General features: G+C 43.8%; 1 protein-coding gene across 3 annotated transcripts in view; it reads left to right on the top strand.

Annotated features, from left to right (window-relative positions):
• Nucleotides 1-17,555, top strand: part of PSTPIP1 (proline-serine-threonine phosphatase interacting protein 1) — a 59,820-nt gene that overhangs the window by 35,354 nt on the left and 6,911 nt on the right. For 2 of the 3 annotated variants that reach the window (XM_014944321.1, XM_014944320.1), the window contains 9 exons: nucleotides 2,642-2,676; nucleotides 3,747-3,853; nucleotides 5,979-6,041; nucleotides 7,097-7,195; nucleotides 8,975-9,020; nucleotides 9,858-9,937; nucleotides 12,997-13,095; nucleotides 13,728-13,824; nucleotides 16,856-16,940. In XM_014944321.1, coding sequence (XP_014799807.1) covers nucleotides 2,642-2,676; nucleotides 3,747-3,853; nucleotides 5,979-6,041; nucleotides 7,097-7,195; nucleotides 8,975-9,020; nucleotides 9,858-9,937; nucleotides 12,997-13,095; nucleotides 13,728-13,824; nucleotides 16,856-16,940 — 711 coding nt within the window. The remainder of the gene's footprint in view (nucleotides 1-2,641; nucleotides 2,677-3,746; nucleotides 3,854-5,978; nucleotides 6,042-7,096; nucleotides 7,196-8,974; nucleotides 9,021-9,857; nucleotides 9,938-12,996; nucleotides 13,096-13,727; nucleotides 13,825-16,855; nucleotides 16,941-17,555) is intronic. The other variant, XM_014944322.1, reaches the window with a different exon arrangement.

The following is a 17,555-nucleotide window of genomic DNA, read 5'->3' as shown; positions in this document are numbered from 1 at the left end:
AAACAAAAAAAAAAATCAATTACTACTATAAAGCTAAGTGGAATAATATACTAAGAGGATAAAACAATCTTTTAAAGTGTCCATGAGAGTGAGACATCCTCACTTTGGGTGCTTCAGAATAAAGCCCTATTAGAAATTCAAACCCACCCAGAAGAAATAGGCAATAGATACTTGTACACACAAACCAGCACAGACAAAATTAAAACTCGCTGCTTCCATTAAAGCCTCCAAAACAGTGAACTGATATATTTCACCGATACAATCAGAGCATCCAGCACCAAGGAGGAGCTAATCTATAGCCCTGCTGAGTGCCCGCACACCCTCGCAGCCCACAGGTCATGAAGGAACACCTGATGGATCCACGGGTCAAATTGTCATTTATTTAACCTCTCCCACAGCTAGCTGGGCACAGTGATGTATTTGCTACTCCCTTAAGCCCCATAAGGATGAGGCAGCCGATTCACTGATTTTAGAAACTTATTATAAAAATAAGGAAGGAAATGGCTTAAGTCTATTTCAATCTACTAACGGACTGTGGCCTTGCCCCAGTCAGCAGCTGGGGAACTGGCTGGGCAAATCTTTCATACAAGGAGCAGAAGGCCAGAGCTTTCTGAAAAGGCCATTAGAGACCACGCAAGGGGCAAATTGGTCTCTCCCCAGCTCATAGCCAGATGCATTATTACACCAGAAGAAACACTTGTCCTTACAGAGAGCCAGCAAAAAGGGAGAAAAGCTTCACGTATGGCTTATGATCAAGAACTACTCTGCTAGCTCAGAGGCTTGGAAACCAAAAAAGCAGCAAATTGCTTTTGTCCTTGATATGCACTGAGAAAGCGCTATTTTTCAGTATCCACGACAGCAATTTTTCCAGGCTTTGCATAACCTGAACCACCAGCAGCAAAGGCAAAAAATCTCTGGGAACAACAGACCAACACAGCGTGCAAAGGGTATGTGCAGTTTGCAAGCATCCTCTATTTTTTTTAATTCCAGTATTTACCTATTTCAGACATTTCAATTTTTTAATTAACCTTGCTGGAAAGAATACTGTTTGTTTCCTTTGTGTTGTGAAAATTTAGTTTCCTTCAAAATTTCACACCGGGCTCTTTTTTTTTCCTCTTACGTTTTCCCTGACTTATCTCAGGAGATTCACCACAACAAATCTAGTTGAAAGCTGGAAGAATCAAACAGTTAGCTCAATACTCATCTTTTCTGGCTGAAAGTCTTTTCCACATTTCTATAAATTTAGGTTTGGAAGTGGATTGCAGGGCAGTTATCGCTGAGGACAGCCCCTTGCCTGCGCATTTTTCTGATGCCTGGCAAGGCAGCCTTGCTGCTGGGAGAGCAAGCTTTGATTAGGAAACAGATGTCCAGCCTAAATTAACACAGGGCAATTAGGATCCTTCATGTGTCTCTTAAGACTCTTGAAATGGCCCAGGAGATACAGGATTTCCCTCCCCATCTGCAGTCACACATGGTTGGGAAGTGCTGTGCACCCTCTTCTGGGCTCTCCTGGTACCCAGCCTTCAGCCAGGGACACTTTAGGGTCTTCATTAATAGGCTTTTCCCCTGGGCTCCCTCCTGGGGTAGACCAGGGCTCCACGGAGATCCCAGAACTGTTTCCCTCGGGGAACACCACACTCTGGGTCTTGAAGAGATGATTCCTAAATCTGAAAAACCTCCAAATCACATCACAGCCCTGGCTTCTGTCTAACAAACGTTCTGCCAGCCTGCGAACTCGGAGCTAGAGGAAATTATTAAGTGGAAAATGCCTTTTACAGCCTATGCTCTTTCCTCTCCCATCACTTCCATGCTGGTATCTCTGCTGCTTTATTAAAACGGACTCTGGTGTGCCCAAAACCCGGACATCAGACAATCTATCATTACCCTTTTGTGCCCTTCTGGAACTCTACGTTGTAGGACCACTTAGTTCCGTAGGTCCACCCGGATAAGCAGCATAACATCTCTTTCTGCTCATCTCCATGCTGTGCTTCCCAGCCCAGCACCGGGGCTGGATTTCACAGCGTGGTTTATTCTGGGATGCCAAAACCCCGCAGGAACATGAGGGTTTCAAAGCCTCTGTAGGCTCTGTGCACCATTTGTGAGCCTGTTCCAGGAGAGCGAGCTGTGCCACACGGGGGTGCTCGGAAAGCATGGTAGGGAGGATGCTGCATAGCAGAGCTGCTCTAGCTTCAAGGGTGACCGGGGAGGAAAAAATTGCTGGTGCTGCATTCAACACAGAGGGTGGAGCTGGTTTTGCTCTGCCTTTCAGATTAATGCTCCAAAACCCAATTCCCCTTGACCATCTTTATCTCATTCTCTTGACTTGTACCCATTGGAAAGGTGCAAGAATAGAGAAACGTCTGCCTGACATCCACAGCCACAAATACAGTGGGATTAAAACAAGAGGGTGCACATAAGGAATAGTGCAATTCCTTGCTTCATGGAGCATTTTATTGCATTTCCTGATGGTAACAGATTGATGCTATTGTGCTTGTTAGCATGGTCAACTTTTATTACAAGACTATTAAGAGTTTTATCTCTATGTGGATCTTTGAGATTGAGGGAAATTTTTTTTTCTCTGGATTCACAACCCATCCTTGGAAGCCTATATTAATCAAGTGCCCTTGTTTCTGCCCCACAGCACACTGAAGGCAGCATTTGAGAGGCTCAAGCAACGTAAGTATTTACATTTTCCTCTCTGACCTGGGTAAGACAGGCACACAATGCGCTCATCCCCTCTGGGGTCTCTCATCCTCTTCCTCCCTCTATTTCCAACTGCTCTGTCCCAGTCTGTAACATGGAGAGTGGAGGGAAAAGACACTCACTGGGAGCCCTCCAAGACTGGGCACTCAATCCACACTCTGGTAGCAAAGAAAGCGGCTTGTTCCTCAAGTTAGTTTTATCTGAATCAAGCCACAAAACATCAGCTTTGTTATCTCTTCTGCGCACCATTGACATCAAACCAGCATGTTTTCTAGATGGGCCCAAAGCTGAACAAAAACCTTTCACACAGGGAAAATGCACCACCACCAGAGTCAGTAGGACAGCGTACCTGGGTACCGGCACCTGCTGTTTAGATAAAAACACCCTTTTGAGAAGTAGCTGGTGAATTAAGGTACTTTTAGTGCCTGGGTGGGGGAGCTCAGCATTTCTGGAAAATGCAGGGTTCTGTTTCAGAGGGCACCAAAGCTGACAAATGTGAGAAGTTACCAGGCACTTCAAACAGCAGCAGCCAGGTGCTCCGAAATTCAATCTGTCTTTCCTGACCCTTGGAAATTCTCAGCTTGCAACCTCCTCTAATGACATTTGTGCAAGGCTGCTCGTGACTGGCAAGCAGCTCCCAAGAGCGATGACAATCCAGCAGAGTAGGGAGGGAAAGCAGACACAGGGGGTGACGATGGAGGTCAGAGCTCCTTCTCTCCCTCCACACAATCCAGCCCCAGAAGGAAGGGGGGGTAAATGGGGCTCTGTACCTGCCAAGGCTGCTCTGAGTGGGTGCTCCATGTCTATAGGGAGGAGCCTTGCCCATGTGCTTTGCAGACACCAGGAGGACCACACAACCTATTCAGGTTGTGTGAACCCTCATCCATGTCACTGCCTGCAGAAACACAGAAAGGCCTTTTTTCAGGCTGCCCTGTTCACGACAAGTTGTACGGCAGCCACATCCCAGAAGCATCTCCTGAAAAATGTGATTTCAGATTTAAAGACCTTTCCCCTGACTGTATGTGCATTCTGATTATCTTTAGAAATCGAAAGTGTTGGAAACTCCCATATCCAGCTGGCAGTAATGCTGAAGGATGAACTGAAAGGAATAGAGGAGTTCCGAGAAAGACAGAAGGAGCAAAGGAAAAAGGTGAGAGACTAGAGAAATGTTGAAACTGATTGGGTCAATGGGCCGTGGAGATGACCTGTCTCCAGCCATAGGCTCTGAATACTGCAAAAGATGATAAAACATGCCCAGTGTGCCCTCTGCACTCCACATACCAGACTGCAGAAGAAAATCTCTTTCTGATCCCAGCTGGAAATAAAGTAGTGCTCTGAACTCAGGAGACAGAGGCTTTAGTCACTTTTACTCTCTCTGGTGTAACTGTGGATACTATTCTTATTCCTGTAAGAACTTAATCCTTCCTTTTCTCCTTTTTATACACTTGCTAATTGGGTTTCTTTGGTATGATCCTGCATGATCTCCCACATGCACTAAAATAAAGGGGTAGCACAAATGTTTAAAAACATGAAAGAAATAAATACCACGCTGAATGCAACACCAATATCTGCTGAGTTACAAATAGCATCTAGCTGATGTTGCATAATAAAAATGTGAGTGTATTTAAAGCCATTTCAACCCCCGTGATCTTACCAAGCTCTAAGTCCCTTGAAAAAGCAGCTCTCAGTAGAGAAAACAGTGTTCACTCTTACACCTTCTCTGGTTCCACAAGATTGAAGACAAATACAGGACAGTCAGTGAATACTAAAAGCACTGATTGACGGAGGGTTCAAATAAAATATCCAGTTCTTTTCTAGTTTTCAACAAATGAAAATGCACGTGACCAGTATCCAATGCCACAAAGATCTGGTGCCTACAACCCTGCCACACAGGAACTTCGAATGGTAGGGAACTCTGAATATGAGAGTGGGTAAAACCAGTGCTGCTACTGAGTTTTGAGGCTCACAGCAATCTGATGAAGCAAACAAGGCACATAAAGACAGATATTTGTATCCCCCCCACCACTTTGCCATTAGGATTTGCAAAGAGAGAGGCTTTCTCTCCTATTAAAAACAATAAGTCTATAACTCAACTGGAAACAGTTAGCAGGGCCTGGAATAAAGGGAAAACCTGCTTTGGAGTCCTAGGCAGGCTTTTTTTCCTCCTTCCAGCACGTGGCAGTGAGGAAGTCAACATTAGACATGCTAGACGGTGTCAGCATTTTTGGTAACTTCCCAAAACGCTGTGATTTGTGTTTCGCTGTAGCTGCTCTCAGTGCTATTTAGCCCGATGTGAAGCACGCCTCTGGGTAGCCTTGGAAAGAGCATTGCTTGAACGGAATATAAAGATTAAAGGACCAAAAGTCCCACTGAAGAAACCCACGCCAAACAAGAGCATATCTCACTGTCACATAAGGCTGAGCATATCACAACAAAAGCCATAATAGAGAAATCAGCACTGTCCTTCCAATGCTGACCAGATGACGAAAAGGAAATCAAATTGCATCAAGCATAAATTTGCCAGCAGCAACGGAATATAAATTACAGAGGAATTGTTTGTATTTAAAACAGACAACTACCCTTGCTCACGTGGGTGGGACAGTGGTTTGGTCTGCAATGATGCAGGATCAAGCTCTTGAACCAGGAAAGGAACTCTGCTGGCAGAGCTGATGGGTGCTGTGACTGGGTGTTACGCTATTTAATCTCCTTAAGGGAAAAAAAAAAAAAAAAAAAAAAAAAAAGAGAGAGAGACTTATTATGTACTGATGGTGGAACCCGCCGACTAGGCTTTTTGTTTTAATCAGTGCCTTTTGTTTCCTTCCACCCTGGCTGACAGCTTCATCCCACAGAGCAGGAACCGGGATGTCTGCTCATGGCTGTCTCGCTGCATGGCTGGCTTTTTTTTTTTTTTTTTTCCTTCTACCCGAAATTAAGAATTGCTACATTTTGTTTTTGGTCCCCCTTTAAGGGAAAAAAAAAAAAAAAAAAAAAAGGGAGGAAGAAAATGAAGATCTACATCCTCTTTGCTATTAATGGAAACAACTGAAGCAGAATTATCTTGGATTATTTTTTTTACCTGGCACTTCGATTCTCTATGTCATTTAGAAACCTGTCATTTTATAAAAGCAGAGTGAAGTCATTTTCCCCACAGGCACGTGGCTCACAGAAAGGCTCTGACAATGGCTTTTCTAATTCTGCCCCTAAAAAAAAGGGGGCATGAAGGGGAGGGAGGGAGTCAAAAGCAAGAAATGCTTACTTGTGTGTGTGTCTTACAGTATGAGTCTGCGATGGAGCGCATGCAGAAGAGCAAGTTGTCCCATTATAAGAAAACAATGGAGGTAAGCAAGGAGGTTTTGTGCAGGTTTTTTTTATGCAAACTGGGTCCAGTTTGAGACAGGATGAAATCTGTATTACATGTACCTGTGTCAAGAATGTGTGAGTGTGTAAGAGTGCAAAATCATGTGTGAGAGAGATTCCTCCTACAAGGAGGAAGCGAATCTTCCCTGCTGCACTCACTGAAGAGTCAGAATTAACTTAGAAAGTTAATGTGGAACAAACAATGCCCCAGGTCACCCAGGATTTCATTCTTTCTAGGCAACAGGATACTTTCAGAAGCAAGTCCAATTTTTCAGTCTGTGTAAATACAATTTTAAAAACGGCAAGGGAATCTTGTAAACAGGAGGAAACCTCTCCAACTGGAAAGCTTGCAGGTACAGGAACTGCAGGCAGCTGGTTTTGATTTCCAGTGGGCAACTGCCTCTAAAGAAGAGTTGCAGACCCCTCAGTGCTCCAGCTGGAACTGTACTAGCAGCTTTTATTTAAATGTGGTTGTTCTAAGTGAAGCTCTAAGACAGGGAGGTCTTTTGGTGCAAATAAGGATTTCTTTTGCTTCCGAGGACCGCACCGAGACTGTTACCTACAGATGCTGGCTCTGTCTCACAGCTTGGAGCAATGGACAAGGCAACACACTGGCTTCAGCCACCTGATGCTCTAGGTCACACTGTGGAAATGACAACCCCTCCCCACTGGCACCCTGGGGATGCAGGCCCCTAATTTTGTCTCTACCCTGTAGCTCAGACAGATGCCTGATGCACCGACGGTGCTAGTGCTGCCTGTGTATTCATGACCGCTCCTGCCGGGAGCTGGCTACAATCATACAAAGCAAACAATTTCAGAGCTGTGAGGAAAGAGCCCAGTTTATGCCCAATTTCTCAGGCCTATTGTTTTATCTCCTTATGGTGCCATTGGCAATTTTTTCTGTTGCCCAAACCTGGGCACTGATTTTCTCCCCAAGATTGACTGCAAAACAGAAAATGCCTAGAACATCACGCTAGAGACAGCCCAGCCTTGTTCCCTAACCCAAGCCCTCACGTTTGATTCCATTTCCATACAGTCAAAGAAGACCTATGAACAGAAGTGCAAGGAAGCGGACGAGGCCGAGCAGTCCTTTGAACGAACAAGTGCTTCAGGCAACCAGAAACAAACAGAAAAGGTACCTTGGACAACAGCGCTATTTAGAAAGAAAACTCTGGTTTTTTTTCCTTTTCAAGGTACAAGAGAATACAATTGACCAGCCCATTCTGCAGGATGCCAGGGGCTGCCTTCCCTTTTAACCCACCCCTTGGAATCAAAATCAAAACAAAGCACCTTCCCAAGGAAGTCTTCCTTTACAAACTCCTTTGGTAACTGCAATCTTGTTCTGCAATAGGCCAAGGGTTTTTAAAAATGCAGGGAAGGGACCAAGTTATCTAATTAATTTATCCTAGGCTATGACCTAATTGCTCTATGAATCCTGAAGGGAAACTGAATGAGATTTTTCTCCAGAATTATTCATAAAAAAAAGCCAACAAGTCAGAAGTACGTTATGCAGTTACTTTTGCCTTTTGGTCGCTTGCATTTAGTAGGCATAGACTCCTACATTAAAATGCATATTTTCCTTAACATTTTTCTCCTTATAGTTAGTTTAATTTCAACTAAATTTACAAAGTCAAAAATAAATCATTGGAAATTAAGGCACTGCAGTCCTTCATTGCATCGTCTTGATACTTGTAGCTGACAATTCACTAACTTTTAATGGGAACATTTTACAGTGGAACAGATGGAGAAAACAAAATAAACGAACTCCCTTTGGCTCGATAAAAATCAGTGCAGTGTAAGCAAAAAGGATCAAAAATCATCTCAAGGAGCGGGGGGATGGAGAGGCTAAAAACGGCATCAGAACTTTACATTTTATTTCCAGCATTCACTAACCTTTGATGAACAAAACCCTCCAAAGCCTAGCTGTAAAGAGGGGGTGAAACCCTGGCCCTAGTGCAATTCTGTCAGAACACTCAGCAGCTTCCCTGGCATCAAAACCTGACCCAGCTCCTTTCATGCAGAAGGATCCTGGGGTGCTTTGTTGCCGTTACCTCCACGCATATGCCAGCACATTTGAAATGCAGAGAGGCATCTCACAAGAAACATGTCAGCTGTTTCATTCTGTGCTGCGCTCGCAAACAGCTCGGGCCAGGAAGCAAATAAGAATGAAGCTTATGTTCCCAGCTTACTACACATTTTCCAGCCAGCTGTGATGAGGAATACGGTCATAAGAACCCCTACCTGAGCCTTGTCTTGAAGGGCAGAAGGGAAGAATGTGTGATACTGATGTCTAGAGCTGTGCATTAGTGTACTGTCATCACCATCTGTGCAGAAAGACCTGGGAGTACAGAGCTGTCAATAATAGCTGTATTTTCAGTTGTTAAAAGCTGCAGGTTTTTGTGTTTTTTTAAAAAAGAGAAGTTCTACTTAGAGTGAATTTTGCTTTTAGGCTTCTGAGTTGTTATGGAAAATAGTCTGGCATTCGCAAAGTATTTTAAAGGCTGGGTTCTTTTAATCTGTGTGTTACATGAGGAGCTCAGCAGATGAAGAATTTTACCTGCCATTTATTTCTGCTTATAAATATCTATTAGAGAAGCACATCAAACGCTTGAGGAAAAAAAACAACTCAGCCAGCAGACACAAGCTCCAGGCTGGATCATACTAGCGCTGAGCTCCTGTGGCAGCCGTGTCCAAATGGAAAGATGCAAATTGCCAGGTTTCCCTTGAAATCAGTCAACCTGTTGCTGCATCTGTGAAATTGTGGTCCCTTCATAAGGCCGGGACAGCCAAGAAGCGCCTGCAAGTTTGAGCCTTTCCTCTAGAAGGGGAAAGGGAGCAGGCAACAAAAAACCCGTGGCAGAAGCAAAAAAATATGGTCAGAAATTAATTTGGGGTGTTTCTTTTCCTGTTTCAGAGCCAGAACAAAGCCAAGCAATGCAGAGACGCAGCAAATGAAGCAGGTGATGTCCTATTTGCAACTGAATTAAGATTTTTCTCATCAAAGATCTACCAGCACAGTGATTTTGATAGAGCACCATCCAAGTTACCCAGGCCGGCTCTGTTAGAAGTCAGGTTTCCCAGTCACCTACCTAAAGATTAATGAAGAAACTTCTGAAAAACAGCAACCTGATAGTCATCTACATTTATTTTCCCTTGTGGAAATGCAAACATCCTGCTTTCGTTAGAGAATTAACAGAAGACTTCCTCTAGGGACTTCACCCAGGAAAGAAAAGCTCTTCTTGAAGCAAGTTTGAAAGCACAAAAGAACGACGCTCAGATTGCTCCCATCCAGCCCAAACCAGATACACAGTCCCCAGGTTCCTTCTATGTGGGGATGGTAGAATTCTCCAGCCAGAAACACAGTGTACGTCCACAAGGAGAGCCCAGCAGACATCTGAGCCTATTCACAATCACCCCTAAGTGCTCGTGTAAAAGTTTACACTAAATTCCATGGTTAACCTGGCTGGCTCAGCACGGAAAGAGCCTAAGGATGCTCAGTGCCCAAGCACAGTCCAGGCTCTTCATCTCTGATTTGCATTATCCCCACTGTAAAGTTTATAGACGATCTGCAAACCATGCAGGGAGAATCCTTACTCTGGTATAAAGTTGTAAATTAAAAAACCCCAAATATCCTGGCGGCCCACTGGTTTCAAGCTCACACATTCCTGTGATACTCCAGCAAATCACAGGCCTAAAGTGCAAGACCCACAGAAAGTCTTAATAGGAAGAAAAAGAGAAAGGCTGTATAATTTCTTTCCTAACGGTTGGGTTTCTATTATGTGTGTCTGTGTTTACAGAGAACGTGTACAAACAGAACATTGAGCAGCTGGATAAGGTCAGGACAGAGTGGGAACAGGAACATATCAAAACCTGCGAGGTAAACATTGACTTTTGCAGCAATATATTTGTGCGCTCTTTATTTTATCCTACTTGCAGATATCAGTCTAAGACCTGAGATATCGTCCCAAGGGGTTTGCTGTTTGCTTTATGTGGAGTCTCAGTAGATGTCTGCAAAAATACTGCAAAAAAGGAGTTGATTTAGAAATAGCTGCTGTCTCACTTGCTTACACTGCCCTTGCTTGTTCAGCATATGTAGGTAAACATAAGGGAGAGGAGTAAGTGCAGAGGTGTGAGAAGTGGAGCAATATATGAACTGGTACAATCTATTCACAAGCATTTGCTGCCAGTTTTCACCTACAACATCAGAATACACTAGCTTTAGGGATGGTCTTCTATCACAGCCAAGATAAGGTTTTTTCCTCAAATAACTGCTTTGTGACATAATTTCAGTAGAAAATCAACTGAAATGCAGACATAAAAAATCATTTTTAGTTTAAAAGAATGAATTTAAAAATTGAAACAAGAAGAATTCAACTAATCCATTAAAAATTAACAAACAAAAGATTCCCTTTAGACTATGTTTTGCAAGAGGCTTCCAGAACGGCTTCTTGTAATGCAGGAAAGGTTTTTGTGTTTGTTTCTCACAAGTTCAATGAAGATTAACTGGCTAAGCTAAAAAAGTATGTACCATAGCATTCTGAGAACAAAGATATCCAAGCCACTCAGAATATTTTGCATAGTGCTTTATATTCACTATATATATTTATAATATATATATATTTAATATCTGCCCTCTGCCATGGAGTAATCTTCCATCTGAAAAGTGGTAGTGGAAAAATCTCTGTTTCCCTTATGCTGAGGATGGACAAGGAGATTTGCACTTGGCTGGTAAGTTTTGCACAACAATTTACAGGAACTGGTTGACATCCAAATCAGCCACATGCTTGGTCATATTAATCCTTCAAATACATTGACCATCTGCTGAAGTATGATTTTGCTATGTTTACTCATTGCAGGCTTTATTTCCACTTGAAATAAAATGCCAGGAGCATAGCTTTCCAGTTCTCTGCTTCCTCTTAAATATTCCCTGTCTGGGAGGACTGGAAAGTCCCACGACTGGCACAGCAGACTTTCCACAGAAATTGTGCCAAGCCTTAATTTTCCCAAGATGCACATTTCCCCCCTTCTTAAAAAGCCAACAAACAAGCAAAGTGTTCCACATCCCGAACCACTTCATTTCTCCCACATGGCTAAATTCTGAATAGCCCACAGAACCGTTCATAAAGGAAGGGCATCTTTAACGCTTTCTTTCAAAAGTGCTTGTAGACAGAAGAACTGATAGATCTTTTTAGGCCTTTAAAACTTTACCAAAAAAAAAAAAAAAAGAGGCATTTAAAAACTAGTACAAAAGCAGCTTAAGATTCCAAACTTCTGGCTGCATAGTGGGGAATCTGGAAATGCCAGGTCGCTTAGGTCTCTAGCTGAGCTCTGGACATCCACAGCCTAAGAATCTTGGCTGGGACAACCTTCATCACGGGGGCTGAGCCATATTCCTTGGCATGAGATGCCCAGGCTCACTGGGCACAAGTCTGGTCTGTCGCACAAGCCACTGGGGCACAAGGGATCTGTTTAACACAAGGGCCAGCTGGACTTTGCAAAGAGCTTGACAAGCCAAGTCACAACACTTCCCTCTTTGATGCCCCATCCCTGGAGGGGTTCAAGGCCAGGCTGGATGGGGTTTTGGGCAACCTGGTCTAGTGGGAGGTGTCCCTGCCCAGGGCAGGGGGGTTGGAACTAGATGATCTTTAAGGTCCCTTCCAACCCAAACCATTCTATGAGCTCCATTTCCCAACAGGACACCATTTACCTGGAAAATTCCCAGTTGGCTCCTGTGCTATTTCAGTAGCCCCGTACAAGCCACTGGGGCACAAGGGATCTGTTTAACACAAGGGCCAGCTGGACTTTGCAAAGGGCTTGACAAGCCGAGTCACAACACTTCTCTCTTTGATGCCCCATCCCTGGAGGGGTTCAAGGCCAGCGACGGGGCTTTGGGCAACCTGCTCTAGTGGGAGGTGTCCCTGCCCAGGGCAGGGGGGTTGGAACTAGATGATCTTTAAGGTCCCTTCCAACCCAAACCATTCTATGAGCTCCATTTCCCAACAGGACACCATTTACCTGGAAAATTCCCAGTTGGCTCTTGTGCTATTTCAGTAGCCCCGTAAGGTCTAGGCTCCAGCCACAGGTTTTTGTTCAGAATGGATATTGAAACACTCATTCTCCACCTTCCAGGTTCTCTTTAAGAGCTTTTTCTCTCAGAAACTGGTCCCAATGACAGCTGACTCCCTGATGGACTTACCATCTTAAAAAAAAAAAACAGAAGTAAGATGTTAGATGGCAGGCAGTGTACCCAACTGAATGTTATGCTGAATATTGTATACATTTGTGATGTTCTGGACATAATTACTAGCAAATGGAGATGGAAACAGATGGCTGGAAGCATCTGAGCTTTTCACACCTCATAGAAAACCAAAAATTGATGTTCTACTTATAACAGCACAATTTAGAGATCAGGGTCTTCTTTTTTTTTTTTTTTAACGTTTTTACAGAAAGAGTTTATCTGCCTCTTCCCCCAACTCAGTTCACACATTTCCTCTCTCTTCCTCCTTCATTCTTCTCAAGCTGTGCAACAGCATGAGAAAATCAGACAGATGAAGGAGGGGAGTAAATTCTGAAGAAAGAAAAATGCCTTCTCTTTACCATGAAAATAACCTTCAAAATTAATAGAGACGACTCCAGAGAGCCTCAAGTAGTTTCAAAAGAGAAAAGTTTGAAAAGAAGATTTAGATGGCAGAGATGGGCATTTTCGGCTCTACCTTTTACAACCCTTTCATGCCAGTACCCTACTGATCTGTTAAACATCAATATTTCAGTGCGATGGTGAGACAGGACCCCGACTCTGAAATCCTTTATAAAGGACCCTTCAGAACAGTTTGCAGACATAGCAACACGGCCTAGAGGACCCCCAGCCTCATGGCTGTCGGCAATGCAAGTCAATAACTACCATGAGGCCTCCCCACATCTTCTCTTTGGCTTTAGGTCTTCCAGCTGCAGGAGTGCGACCGCATCACCATCCTCCGCAACTCGCTGTGGGTTCACTGCAACCAGCTCTCCATGCAGTGTGTGAAGGATGACGAGGTAGGGGCACCTGCCAAGTAGCTTCACATGCAGAGGAGGAAGAGGAGGAGGAAGAGTGCTCTGACAACACAGCACTAGCTTGCCCTTCTCTGCATGCATGGGCTGTTGTGCATGTTCAGTGAGGGGGAGTACTCTCAATCTAGCTTGATCCCTCTAGATGTAAACCAGACATATGCCTGGATGTAGATGGCCCGTGTCACACTTGGTGACACTTGGATGTCCCCTCCCCTCAGTTTGTTGGGGAATGTTTCCAGCTACCAGAACATTCAGTCAAATACATTTGGGCACATGCACAACTTTCAGAAAGGCATCCAGACATGGTCTCAAAATTGGAGGCATAAAGAATACCCTAGTTTTGCCTTTGAATGCTTGCTTCCTGCTATTAATTTTTTTATTGCATTGAAAAGCCCTGGACTGCCTTTGTCCTCCTTGCTTAGAAGAATATCCAGAGCACAAATAAACAATTGTGTTTACAAGAATGTTTGTACAAGGGACGGGCCAAAGACCCATCCAGATCAGACATGTGTCAAGTATAAAGTGCCTCTTAAGAGGAAAGTACTAGAAGAGCAGTAATTGTTAATTGAATGTAAAATGTTAAAAATTAAATTAAGTTCTTGGATTCTGTTTTGTAGCTGTATGAAGAGGTTCGAGTAAGCTTGGAGAACTGCATCATAGAGTCAGACATAGACTACTTCATTAAGACTAAAATGACAGGAACACAACCTCCAGGTAATTATTCCTATTGGTCTCGCCAGATGAGTCACCCATTAGGCTAAGGCTGCAGTTGTGCAGAACATGTCCTTTGGAGGTGAAGCCAAAGCTGAAGGAGTTTCTGCTCTGGTAATTCATTCCCACCCACCATGGCTCACTTCCCCCTCCCTGTGCTGCCAGCATTCCCTGTGCAGGGCTGCCAGGGGCATAACTGAATGGTCCAGGTTAAAAATAACCCTCCAAAAAAGAAAGAAAGGGGGAAAAAAAAAAAAAAAGAATTGTTTTGGTTTTTCAACCAGGCTCATTTCACAGTAGAGCTGAACTGGCACCGCTAAGGAGGTGGCAAACTGCCTCGTGGAGATGGCAACCTCAATTTCCTGCAGTGGTGACAAGTCAGAGCCAACTTACCATGTAACTACACCCTGGTGTCCCCTTGCCAGAGACGCTGCCTCTTCATTTGCAGCACAGAGAACACCAGACTCTGTATTCTGCTTTGTTCCACCTGCCCAATAGGGAATAACATCTTTTGTCCTCTCAGGAAGTTGTTTGTATAAGGGCAAGACCCCAGTTGGGGGAGATTTTGAATGAAATTGGCTTTTTTCCAGCATACAGAAGCAATGTAAAGGTTCACAGGCTGCCCATTCAAGCCAAAGCAGCCTTTTCAATGACTTCAGTGATCAGAACCTCTGGGCTGAAATGGAGACTGGGACAGCAAGAGCTAAGAGCTAAAGTGAAAACATGCTGCTCCGGGGTAGGAGTTCTCCAAAAACATCACCGTAAGGGAGGCTATCTAATGATTCAAATGGCCAAACACAAACCACACCCTCTTACTTCAACAAGCAATACAAGGTTTTTAGAGACTGAGTGAATGCTTGCACTTCTGTGCAGCTGCTGCAGTAAACAAAGATTCACAGCCCTTGTAGGAGAGGAAAAAAAAATATCCTATTTCATCTCTTCATTAGCTGATGATGCATATCTATGCTGAAAAGATCTCTTCCTCCATTTATTTTTTTTTAATCTGTGCACAGCTACTGTTTCAGTTCCACTATCTGCTCTGACACCATACTGTTACACCGAAGAGAAAATCCCCTTAGCATGCCCTCAGCAGCATCAGCAGAGCTTACCCCCATTTAGCATGGGGAATAAGCTATACTGGCATGAGAAAATGTTATACTGATAAAAGCCTCCCGTGCTAGGAGCTGTACAGGTACAAACATCAGCAGTGTGAATACCCTGGCCCAAGGGATAATTATCTCGTACGGAGCTCCGAGCTGGTGGCAATTACAGCCTGGAACATCCTCAGCAGAGCTGGATGCTGTCCCTAACTCAGCACTCAGCCTTCCTGTCATTACACCTATGATGATTAAGAATTGGGATTTGGGGATTTTTTTTAAACTAATGTATTGATGCGGATGCACTGAATGCCGTTTTGTTGCTATAGTTTATTCTTCACATACAGGAGTTAAATTCAATCATATAGGAGCATTTACCAAGGAAAAACCTACATTTTCACTGGCAGAAGGGAGAACTGTGCCTTGCAACAGTGTGAAACGACTTCTGCATACTAAGAAATTTATAATTCTCGGCTAGAGTTTGGTTTGATTTTTTTTTCCTTTTTTTCCCCCCTCCTATGTGAGATTTCTCATTCCCCAGTCGCCTAGGCAATTTTCTGCAAACAGCTCTTGGCTATGTCAGGACTCATTTCTAATAAGAAATAGGTGAGAAAAACACTTGAGAGCTTTATGAAAGGCAAAGAAACCATTGATTTGCTTTTTTGTTGGGTTTTTTTTGCCACCTTCTAGAAGGTGATATGTTCTGGAAGTAACATCCTGGTACCTCCACAGCTCTCCTAATGAGTTTGTGCAGTAGCACATGGTGAGCTGTTGATGTCTTTTATTATTTGCAAGATGCAGGAGGAAACCCACGTGCAGTTTTGCATCGTGACCCTCATCCTGACCAAACCTTTTGGGTTTTGATGCTACTGTTCACTCTTCTTTTCTACCTAACCTTACAATGCATTATAGACTAGAAACTATAACAAGGTGACATTCTAGAAAGGTAATAGGAGACCCTTGAATTGGACAAAAAAGTCCCTAATTACTGAAAATCTTACTTGTAAGGATATTTCACACTCCCTAGTTGAACATGCCCGCTCTACTTATGATCTTGGCTGACCCAGTGTGAGAATGTCAACACAACCTTTAGCCCAAGTCCAATGTGTCTTTCTTAATTGGCTGCTATCAGAACTGAGATAATCCCAGACTTCACTCACGTTTGTTTGGCTTTAACACAGAGCAGGAAGAAAGGGTGCGTGGCCACCAGCTCTAAGCAACTACACTGGGAACTACTAGATGTACAATAAACAAATCCATCTGTAACCATTTAATCTGTAAAGCTAGACTTGGAAATGGTCTCAATTTCACCCTTAACGACACCATAGGGGAGAGTGAAGGAACTGTAACATAACTATGCTTGAGAGAACAAAAACAAATATCTCTGGGTAAACAGCAAATCAGCTCTCAGGAGGTGGATGGGGGAGATAGGGAAGGTAGGGAGACACTCAAGCACAAGCACAGACCAGGAAATTGCTCATTATTGCTGCTGGCAATAATGTTCAGAAATGTCCCCAGCTCCGACAAAAATTCCTAACTCAATACATCAAGAAAAAAATAAACAAACCACACTGCAGCCAGTTGTATCGTGAGCATGGTCCCAGGCTCCCAGTGACCACACTCTGCTCTCCTAAATCCTGAGATTTAAGGCAACAGAGGAAACAGCCATGGAGGAAACTGCTGTCTCACTTAGGTTTAGCCACAGCGAGTAGAATAGCTCTTCAGGACCTCGACTGTGCTGTCTCAGTTTGCACATGGCTTTCTACCAGGGACCTATCTGCTTACAATCACTTGAATGGCTTTTATCAAGTCCTCAGGTCCCTCTGAGCTGCTTCAGCCACCTCTGATGGCCATTACGGTCGGTTGCATTCTGGTGAGGGGGAAAAAAATAAAAGTTTTGCCTGTTTGAACATCTCATTTTTCTTGCCCTGGTGCAGATGCAATAGGCTACGAGAACTACTACAGCAGAGAACCAAACCGGAGCAACAGCAGCCCAACCCACTCTTGTGGCATGATGAAGAGGTGAGTAGGAAACTTTGGTTCCCAGAAGAGTTATTTCTCCATATGAACAGCAACGTATGATGACAGGAACCAGGACCTGGAAAGTTATTACTTCCTGCACTGTAGCAAGAGGCAGCTACGTATCAATAAATATAACTTGACAGAAGAAGTAAACCTATTAAAAGCAGGGTCAGGGTAATTTTGCCATGGCCTAGTGGGAAGAGAGACAAGGGGACGAGTTCATCAAACAATTAGTTGGCCAGCAATGGATTGCATTCAGTCATTTCCTCTTTCCTGGTGAGTCAGGGCGCGCGGCAACAAAACCACTTTGTTCAGGGGAGGGCAAAGGTGAATCTGGCTGGGAGCAAAGGCTGGGGAGAGCTGTCTTCTCCAGCAATACCTCCTGGCTCACCGCACCGCCCAGCTGAGTGGAACAAAGAGCTGCTCTCTATAGCTAGAACCAAAGGAAAAAACACTTAGCAGAATAACCGTGATGATTAGGGAGGCGATTCTTCTTTTTCTGATCTATTTATGCTGGTAAATGCCCTAGCGTGGATGCAGTTATATCAGCAGAAGAGCACAGCAGATCTATTGGTTTAAATATTTTATACTTAAATGGCTATTTCACAGTGGGAA

This window comes from Calidris pugnax, unplaced genomic scaffold (assembly GCF_001431845.1).
Source record: "Calidris pugnax isolate Ruff unplaced genomic scaffold, ASM143184v1 scaffold70, whole genome shotgun sequence".
In the NCBI taxonomy this organism is placed as follows: Eukaryota; Metazoa; Chordata; class Aves; order Charadriiformes; family Scolopacidae; genus Calidris; species Calidris pugnax.
Note: the sequence above shows the minus strand (reverse complement) of the source record. Positions and strands in the feature narration are given on the sequence as shown.